The following is an 11,080-nucleotide window of genomic DNA, read 5'->3' on the forward strand; positions in this document are numbered from 1 at the left end:
AAGGATGATAAGGCCCAGGCCATTATCAAACTGGAGTTAGACGATAGCTATATCTACCATGTGGATAACTGTGAGATCTCACATGATACATGGAAGAGACTTGACACCTTGTTCGGTGCACAGTCTAAATCATCAAAGTATGGTCTCTTGATTGATTTTTTCAGGCTTGAAATGAAGTCTAGCACATCACTTGCCACACATCTAAATTACATGGAAGGATTTCTAACCCAACTTGCTAGAATCAACATTAAAATGGAAGAAGATGTTTGCATCGGTGTTCTACTTAAGAGTTTGCCTCCTGAATATAATAATGTATCAACAACTTTAATCAACATGCCAAACCCTAAACTTGTTGATATCCAGGCATCACTGTTAGAAGAGGAAAATAAGCTAAAAACTAAGGAAGAACCAAGTACACCTAGAGATGAGCATGCATTATATGTTGGCAACAGGTACAAAGGCAAGAAGGATCAGCTATTTTGTGACTTTTGCAAAAGGACCGGACACACCGAGAAGTTCTGCTACGCAAGAAAGAGGTCCCAAAAGGCCTATCTGGTTGCAGTCAAAGAAGAAGAAGAAAATGGAGCAAAGGAAGAAGAAGAAGAAGAAGAAGACCACCAGGAGAAGGACAAACCTCATCAGTCCTTCTATTCAGATAGACTTTTTTAGTTTTTTATTTCCTAGCCCTAATGTTTCAAACATAAACTTGTAAAACTCCTCAGTTATCCTTGTACTACAGCCTCTGTACACTTTGTAAGGCCATTGCTACAACCTCTGAATGTCCATCATGTTTGTGGTACCCACACTTAGCCTTTTCTGTGATAGTCTCTGGTGTTTTGCCATGTTTATGGTGTGCCCACACTTTGCAGGTGTTGCTTTCACTAAAGCCTCTATACACTTTGTACTTTTGGTTGTGATTGAGGAGGGGTTTTGAGATATTTGCAATCACACCTACTTTAGTCCCTTTGTATAGGACAGCTAGGCTAAGAAGATGCAGTTCATTCTAGGAAGAGAGACAAATCCCATATGCACAGTGGATGTTAAGTGCTATCAAAGAACTCTATATAATGATGTACTTGAACTATCACTTTCATAGATGATAATGCAATAGTACTTGTCTCTTTTAGTCAAGTGTCTGTGTCATTGTTGTCCATACACAAGATATCAATCTTGAAACCTAATTCACTTGTGTAACAGCTGTCTACATTGTCATGTCAACATGAGTTATGTCTTTATCTTCCATTCTCCATAGCTTCTGCCTTTGCCATGCTCTAGATCCCACATCTTTGACAGCATCATACTAGGATGGAATGGAAGTTGTGTCTTTTTAAAGCAGACCCTCAAGGTTGCTAACTTCAGCCAATACCTCCTTCAACTCATTGAAGTCTACAAGATACTCCACAATGCCTTGCAAAATCTGTGGCTTACTCTTAATCTCATAATCAAATTCTTGCAAAGTGATTAATCACTTTACTAGGTGATCGATTTTCTATAACTTGTTTAGCTTGTATAAAATAGTGTTTACTCCACAATGTCTTGCAAACTCTGTGGCTTACTAGGTGATCGATTTGCTATATAGTGCCTAAATTTATTTGTAGCAAAGATCATCCTAGGCACAAGTTTTCCATGTATGTATAATTGATTTTGGACAAACCCAATTTGTGAGACTAATGAACATAATCAAGTAATACCATTTCTCCTCCCATATTTGACCTAAGCAACACACTTCCAAAAAGACATAGAATATCTCACCTCTTTTAGGTACTTTCAAGATTGATGCTTTGGCCAATTTCTACTTCACATCTCAAAGGATACTTTGCACATGTCACTCCAAACAAATGAACAATTGAAGGATAATAAATTTATCAATAGCAACATCCTTTTAGCAAGTGCATCACTGAATTGTCGGTAATATCCATTTGATGATAGGAAACTATGCACTTCCTTGGGGTTTCTAAATGGTCTGATAGTGACATTGACTTTTCTAGATCAATCACAATTCCAACCAAACTAATTACATGGCCCAACAATAATCCATATGGCACTCCAAAGACACACTTCCTTGGATTTAGAGCAATGCAAAACTTCCTGCAACACTCAAAACATTTTTGCAAAATTATCAACTACCTTTCCTTAGTGGTAGTTTCCCCTAGATCATCAATGAAAACTTTTAGTCTTTCTAGGGAAATGTCACCAAAGGTTTTGTCATCCCCGTACATTGCCAAGAACCAGGTGCATTACATAATCCAAAGGCTATGATATGATACTCAAAGGTTCCAAACAAGATTAAGAATGTCGTACTTAGCTTGTCCTTCTCTATGGTGTCCATTTCGATGAAACAATTTATAAAGGAGGATATATCCCTACCTACTAGCTAATCTAGGATTTGAATAGCAATAGATAATAGTCCTTAACTATTTGTTTGTTGAGCTCTCTAAAATCAACACAAAGTTATATTTGATTTTTTTTCCTTCCTGATAAAGCATCGGTTAGTATCACTCAGTGTGTTGAAAATATCATGCCAGCCTTACGCAATTTTCGTAACTCTTTGAATCACATGTCCCTTAACTCAAAAGGCATGAATCTCACTGATTGCTCGACTTTCTTCTTTCAAGGGGATAGTATGCATAGCTAAACTAGGGGACATACCTCACAATTCATCATAACTCTAAGCAAATATGTTATCAAATTCCTGGATTAAGGACACATAGTTCTTCCTTTCTTCCATGTTGAGTATAGACCCTAATTTGATCAATCCCAAATCATTCAATGTACCAAGGTTTATCTCTATCACATCTGCATCTCAAATTCTATCTTGAGGTTCAATAGGCTCATTTAGAGTTACATGATAAATATCCTTTGTAGTAGTGGACTCCTCTCTTGATTCATCACTTGATGAAATCTCACTACGAGAAGGGCTCTTGTAACGTGTCCGCCGTGTCAAGAATCGCGTGGTGGGGGGAGTTGCTCAAGATGATGCGCCGAACACACATAGAATGCACAAGGAGAAGCTCACTCAAGAGACAAGAAGAGAGATGGAGGCCAAAACGTTTTCTTGCTGGTTTCTTCTTCTTCTTCCACACTCTTTACAATGTACACAAAGTATAGATAAGATACAACATAAAGGAAAGTGGCCTACTAAGTCAAACAATGCATAACCGACTACACTAGTCGACTGGCGCTATAACTATGCCAGCTGTAAATAGGTGTAACAACCTGAATATAATAAGTAATGAGTCAGTGGCCATGTGAGAGTCATAATGACCACCGATGTGCTACATGTAGACATGTGGACCCATCTAACCTGGCGGTCCATCATCAATGTCCACATGTGTTGAGCTTGTCATCTCAACACTCCCCATCAAGCTCAACTGCATCTCTGCAACTCCAAGTAAGCTTCGAAACTTTTGAAGCTTCTTTGTACCCAATGCCTTCGTGAAGATATCAGCTATCTGATCCTGTGTGCTGACATACACCAAGTCAATCTCACCTGCTAGTACCTTCTCTCTCACAAAGTGGTAGTGTACCTCAATATGTTTTGTCCTGGTATGGAACACATGGTTCCTAGCCAAACTGTATACTGCTCATGTTGTCACAATAAATGACAACTGGACCTTCCACCTGTACATCCAAATCAGCCAATAACTTTTGCACCCATACTACCTCACAGGCTGCAACAGTAGCACCTCTATACTCAGCCTCTGTACTTGACAAAGCAACTATAGATTGCTTTTTGCTGCTCCAAGCAACTACTGTACTACCAAGAGAGAACATGTATCCACTGGTAGATCTTCTATCAGACATACTACCAGCCCAATCTGCATTTGTGTATCCAAACACCTGTACATCTGTACCTGCCTCATAGAAAAGTCCATAATGTAATGTGGACTTCACATATCTCAATATGCATCTGACTGCATCCAAGTGTGGCTTTCTAGGTACTTGCATAAATTGACTCACAAGACCAACAACATAGCTCAAGTTTGGCCTTGTAATGGTCATGTAGATCAAACTTCCCACTATCCTCCTGAACATAGTAGGGTCTTCTATCTCATCCCCAACATTAGCACTCAACTTTACATTCTGCTCCAAAGGAACTGAAAGTGGTTTCCATGCTGTCATACCATACTTGGACAACATATCCAAGCCATACTGTCTTTGGGACAGCCATATACCATCATCACATCTGATCACCTCAATGCCAAGGAAGTACCTTAGCTCATCTAAATCCTTCATCTAAAACTTCATCTTCAAACATCCCTTGACTTCAGCAATCCCACTATCACTATCACCTGTAATAATCAAGTCATCCACATAGATGACTATGATGACCAAACCTGCATCTCCCTTTCTCACATAAAGTGAGTGATCAGCATCAGAAACATAAAAGCCAATATTGACAAGATACTCTCTGATCTTGTCAGACCATGCTCTAGGTGCTTGCTTGAGCCCATAGAGCGCCTTCTTCAACCTGCACACATACATGGGATGCTCTAAATCTTCATAACCTGCTGGCTGATCCATATACACTTCTTCATGCAAATCACCATGCAAGAAGGAATTCTTCACATCCATTTTCTGCAACCTCCAACCTTTGGCTACGGCCAAAGCAATCACACATCTGATAGTTGTCATCCTAGTAACTAGACTGAAGGTTTCATCATAATCTATGCCATATGTCTGGGCATAGCCTTTTGCAACCAGCCTAGCTTTGTACTTGCTAATAGAACCATCTACATTGTGCTTAATCTTATAAACCCACTTACATCCAATAGCTTTCTTTCCCTTTGGCAATGATACTAGATCCCAAGTCTTATTGGCCTCTAATGCATCCATCTCCTCATCCATTGCTGCATCCCAATGAGCATGACCAATAGCCTCCTCAAAACATGTAGGCTCAACATCCTCAACTAGTTTCACCATATAAGCATAATGGTGAGCTGCATAACCTTCAAAACCAAATCTTTTAACAGGGTATCTCACCTTGCTAGACCTGCGTACCACTGGATCACTCAATGGAGTCTTTGCATTAATGCGTGCTCTCTGCACACCTGGAGTCCTCACTGAAGGAATGCCAAGCTCATCATCCAAGCTCTCTAAGCCACTGGAGTCTCCATCAATAACTGCATCAATGCCTTCTGAAACTTTACTCTTTCCTTTGTCTTTACTTGTAGTGCTACTAGATGCACCTGAAGATGTAGAGCTACTCCTTAGTCTCCCAGACCAAGGACTACCAGATGATGTCTTTGGTCCACTAAGAGTTCGTGATTCTTGCTTTTCAGCCTACACATGAGTGTCATGATTATCATAATCATCCAATGCATCACCAATAGATGCATACCAACTGCTCATTTTATCAAAGATGACATCCTTGCTCACTTTGAACTTACATGTGACAGGGTTTTAACAGCGATACCCTTTCTGCTCTAAAGAGTATCCAATAAAGACACATTTTTCAGCCTTTGGATCCAGTTTCTTCCGCAACTCATCTGGCACATGAACATATGCAATGAAGCCAAACACTTTCAAGTGTGAAACATCAGGCTTCTTACCTGTAAAACATTCTTCGGGGGTCATACCATGAACTGCGGCTGTGGGAGTTCTGTTCATAATATAAACAGCAGTATGAACAGCCTCAGACAAAAAATGCTTAGGCATATTCTTTTCAGCCATCAAGGCACGTGAAACTTCTGCAATATGTCTGTTTTTTCTTTCTGCAACCCCATTTTGCTATGGGGTATACCTGCATGTGAACTGTCTCTTTATCCCATGAGACCTCAGAAAATCACTGAACTCATTTGAGAGGTACTCTCCCCCTCCATCTGACCTCAAGCACTTTACTTTCAAGCATATTTCTCTTTCAACTGCAGCCTTGAAAGTTCTAAAGTGCTCAAAATCTTCACTCTTTTCCTTCATAAAATATACCCACAGCTTTCTAGAACAATCATCAATGAATGTGACAAAGTATGAACTGCCTCTAAGAGATACATTTTGTGTAGGCCCCCAAATGTCTGTATGCACAACATCAAGGATATTTCTGCTTACATCTCTCTCATGTGAAAAGGGTTGTCTCGCCTGCTTACCAAACTGACATGCTTCGCATACCTTATGAAATTCTGCAACTTTAAATATAGGCAAACCTGTAACCAACCCTTTGGACTGCATTAATTTCAGCCTTTGTACATTTGCATGTCCAATGCGTTTGTGCCAAATTTCAATGTCTACAACAACACATTTTCCTTTGGCATACATAGCAGCATTCATAGTAGGAAATCCAACATCCAAAGTAAACATATGTCCAATTGTACTTCCCTTTGCTACCAACCTGCACTTGTCATTGAAATCTTCTACAAAGCAGCCCTTTGCATTAAATCTGACTTGCAGCCCTTGCTCTACCATTTGACCGACTGACACCAAGTTCTTTGTAATAGATGGAACATGTAATAAATTTGAAAGACTCTTTGTCTTACCATCATGCAAGGACAAGGAAACTTTTCCAATGTGTGAAATTGGGTGGCATGAGTCATCACCTGTCTGCACATAACCTGCATTCTGCAAATCCTGCATCTCTCCAAACCATTCTGCATGGCTGGTCATATGATTGGATGCACCTGAATCAACATACCAAACATCTTCATGTGTTCCCTTGCCTGTAACAACATTCAGCATATGCTGCATAACAAACAAACGTTCATTTTTGTCTTCATTCTGTCGTGAAGACGATGTATAGTTTCCTTGCTGCAACTTACCACTACGAATATCATCTTTCTTAGCATAACATTGGCCTGCAATATGACCTCTTTTGCTACAGTAGTGACACACAATACCAGAATTGTTAGAGCCTCTATTTTTCCATCCACCTCTTCCTCTAAAGCTCCCCCAGCCTCTAAAGTTACCACGACCTCCTGAAACCTGCATATCGCCAAATTGCTGATTCAATCTGTTTTGTTGGTTGTCACTACCATGTCCTGTACCATGGCCTCTTGAAGAGAACCTGCCACGTCCCCTTCCTGAACTAGAGTAGAAAGCTTGGACCTGTTCACCACTTTTTTCAGATGTCTCACTCTGCATGTTGATCTCTTCAGTGATCATAAGGGAGACCAACTCATCGAAATCTGGAAATGGCTTTCTGACATATATACGGAAGTTACAAAAGATTTCCAAGCCTTTTCATTGTTAAGCCCACCCAAGGTAGATGACACCAAATCATCATCATCGGGCATTGCATCAATCGCTGCCAATGTATCTGCAATGCTTCTTACCTTCAGTGCATACTCATTGATAGACATCTTCCCTTTCTTCAATGTATTCAACTCTTGCTTGAGTTGAATCTTTCGTGTCTTTGTATTTACAAAAAATATACTTTCAAGTATGGTCCAAGCTGCATATGAATTGTCTGCATTTCTAATGTGTCCCAGTATATTATTGTCAATTACTGCAGACAACCAATACATGACCTTCTTATCTTTTGCATTCCATTCTTTTCGTGCCTTTGTCTCTTCTGCCGTTGGAGGATCACTCATTTCCGGCTCCTTTTCTTCACCTGAAACAAACTCGTAGAGGCCTTTTTCAATAAGGAAGTTCGTGACACGGAACTTCCATGAAGGGTAGTTGTTCTTGTCAAGCTTCTCAATGATGGGGCTTCCACTGTTCTCTGCCATTATCACAAAATTAATACCAACAGCAAGCAAATCTTCTGCAACCCTTGACCTGTAGTGCACAGCAATACACTAGACAATCTTTTTCACTGTCTGCTCAACAATACATGCAATCTGTAACCTGTTTGCAGATAAACCTTGTGTTTACTCACTGGTAAACACCTTTGAACTTACAGATCTGAAATTTGTAACCTGCGCACCCACTTTCGGTCAATACAGTAGAAGTCCTAGCGTACCCTGAAACTGTTGCCCGCAACCTCGCGGCTCTAAAACGGGCCCTGAGACGGCCTCAAATGCCCAAAATAGCTGCAAAACAAGCCCTAAAGGGCTTATTTGCAGAATGTACAGCACTCTTCGCGCACACAAGTCTCACTGCAATCTGAAATTTTTGCTCTACCCTGCTTCTAGTGTCTCCACAGGCACTATCCAAGAGAAAGAGTGGAAGGATGGGAGAGCTTCTTACCCGTGGCTTGCTTGCTTGAACCTTGCTTCTTCTCCTTTGCTTCAACCTTCAAAATCAGTCTCTCTCAGTGGTGCGGCTCTGATACCATGTCAAGAATCGTGTGGTGGGGGGAGTTGCTCAAGATGATGTGCCGAACACACATAGTATGCACAAGGAGAAGCTCACTCAAGAGACAAGAAGAGAGATGGAGGCCAAAACGTTTTCTTGCTGGTTTCTTCTTCTTCTTCCACACTCTTTACAATGTACACAAAGTATAGATAAGATGCAACATAAAGGAAAGTGGCCTACTAAGTCAAACAATGCATAACCGACTACACTAGTCGACTGGCGCTATAACTATGCCAAGTGTAAATAGGTGTAACAACCTGAATATAATAAGTAATGAGTCAGTGGCCATGTGAGAGTCATAATGACCACCGACGTGCTAAGTTAGATGTGTGGACTCATCTAACCTGGCGGTCCATCATCAATGTCCACATGTGTTGAGCTTGTCATCTCAATACGCCGCCTATTGGCTATCCAAGCACGTTATAGCAGTCTATCGAGAAACAAATCTAATCATCACTGCCCGGCACTCCCTGGAATGTTCAAGGTTTTTCACCTAGGTTTTCTCGAGTCCACCTTGCAACTGAACGTTCGTGGCCTCGAATCCACTAGGATCTACTTGAAATCTAGGTTCCTAGGGATCAAGGTCTCCTGATAGCATTCTAGCGTCCAGTTTTGGACATCCTACTTTATGTAAAGACACCCAATTTGAAGCAGATCTATATCACACTTGGTTCAAAGAGAATGGGAAACAAGAGGGACGTGCTGCTCAACCTCCTTGCCCATAGGGCATAACCCCATTCCAGTCCCCTAAAATGGCATGAATCGGGTTCTAACCTAAAAATACCTAAAGGTCGAACAACGGTAAAACCTTGTGAGAAGCCTTCCAATTCTTTGGGACCACCTTGGCGTAGGACGGGACCCGTCGGGGTTTTGCCCACCCACTTCCCTTGATAGCTTTAGTTTCCTAATTAGGTCCTATCACATTTATGTGTGACATTTAAAAACAACATCCTTACTTAAGCCTTTTACGTAACATGGTTCGTTTGCGTAATTTAGAGCACAAACACAAATACAAAGCAAGCAATCCTTTTGACAAACAAGTTCCTTAACTAATTTTCTAGTTAGTCTTTGTCTCCTGCCCATATAGGAGAATTATGTATCCCCTCTGTCCAACAAAAGTACCTGGTCTAAATCACATGGCACCATAATTTCCATCCAGTATCTAGAATAGGATCTTCCAATGCCCTAGACGTTGAGCTCACGGAAGTCTTCACCTCTATTCCGAACTAGGCAAGGGGTGTCCAGAGCTCCACCTGACCCCAAGCATCCTAGGAGTAAAACACAATTTCCGTGGTTGGCCTTTTTACTAATATCCTTCCTTAATTAATCCAATTAATAATCAAGAACAATCGATGCAATTAGCCTAATATCCTCTTTTATAAAAACATTACTTTATTCCCCCATGGCAACCTATCATTACTGACCCTACAATGCATTTACCATCAAACACAAACACTTAGAATAATCATCCAAATCACATCCCACAATCAGTTTAATGCAAAGCATTTAGGACATTATTCGATCAATCACAAAAACAATGGTATCCTTTTCCAAACATTGCAAGAATAGACATGATAATCTTCTTGACGCATATTTGATCTCCCCATTGGGACCAGGAGTGGTTCTACGTAAATATTACTTAACACACCCTTCTTTCAACTAAGGCATATGTTAAGGTCTCAAACACTGTGCAAGACATAAGTTCTGTTAAACACTTACATTGATTGATAACCCAGCTTTCTTCCCAACAAGTACAAAAGCATCAGTCTTTCCTTTGACTTAGGGTTTCCTAATCTTTGAGGTCTTCTCTTGCCCTATAGTTGTTGTTGCATCTAGCCCAACCCTCGAATAGGTTTGATGAACATAGTCGCTATCGGACGGATCTCAAGGCATTGTAGTTTTAATCCTAATGAATGTTGTTTGTACTAGCTATGTATAACTTCAAGATCCCAATGAACTAATCATTCATGATATTAGCAAGACTTAAATGCAAGATCAATTTCTGTACCATCGATGTATGTTTTATATAATCTTTCCCATGCATGTACCATCTACATGCATCTATGAGCCTTAACAATATTGTCCTAGGTAAAGAATAATCAAGGACTTATCGATGCTTAGTACTTTAGAGATATTATATGCCGCTTATGATATGCATGGATTTGCCACATAGCAACTAGGGCAATTAACTTTCCTTGATACAAGTACTTCACAAACTTCATCCTAAAATATTTGAGATGGAATTTATCCTCTCAATTAACCTATTCTCGCATGGCATAATATAGCCTAATGCACCTTGTGTGGAAATCAAAGCAAGTAGTCCTTTACTTAGAAAATATATTACTTACCACCCACAGTACCGCAGTTGGATTGGCAGTGATGCCCTCGCCTGAGGCTTTGTTGCGAGATGTGGGATTTCCACTCACACTTGACACTCTTTGCTTGGGGGCCATTCCCGATCTTCCTCGCTAGGATGCAATTATGGAAACTAGCTTGCGAAAAAAGAAACTTGGGGAAGAAGGAAGAGGAAACATGTGTGGCCACCCTCTAAGGGAGGGGAAGAGGAGGAGCTCCTTCAGAGAGTCTCTTCCTCCCTCTCTCTCTTTCTCTCTCTCTCTTCCTCTTCTTCTTCTTCTTCTTCTTCTTCTCTTCTTCTCCCTCTCTCTCTCTTTCTCTCTACTCACCTCTCCCTTTCTCTCCCTCTCTCTCTCTCCTCTTCCTCTCTCTCTCTCTCTCTCTCTCTCTCTCTCTTCTCACCTATCCCTTCCTTTCCCTCTCTCTTCCTTGGCAGCAAAGGGGGGAAATAGTGTTTCGAGCTCTTTCAAGCCTCCTTCTCCTGACGATGGGGGGA

At 40.7% G+C, this 11,080-nt stretch overlaps 1 protein-coding gene across 1 annotated transcript in view; it reads right to left on the reverse strand.

Moving 5' to 3' along the window:
• The window catches only part of LOC148010457 (uncharacterized), a 29,076-nt gene extending 18,394 nt beyond the window's left edge, over window positions 1-10,682 (reverse strand). Inside the window, exon 1 of the mRNA XM_087671544.1 lies at window positions 10,585-10,682. Within this exon, the coding sequence (XP_087527670.1) occupies window positions 10,585-10,682 (98 nt within the window). The remainder of the gene's footprint in view (window positions 1-10,584) is intronic.
• Window positions 10,683-11,080: the final 398 nt, after the last annotated feature.

The sequence above is a fragment of the Lygodium microphyllum genome, chromosome 29 (assembly GCF_053477565.2).
Source record: "Lygodium microphyllum isolate KBCC chromosome 29, Lygodium_microphyllum_v1.1.10, whole genome shotgun sequence".
Lineage (NCBI taxonomy): Eukaryota > Viridiplantae > Streptophyta > Polypodiopsida > Schizaeales > Lygodiaceae > Lygodium > Lygodium microphyllum.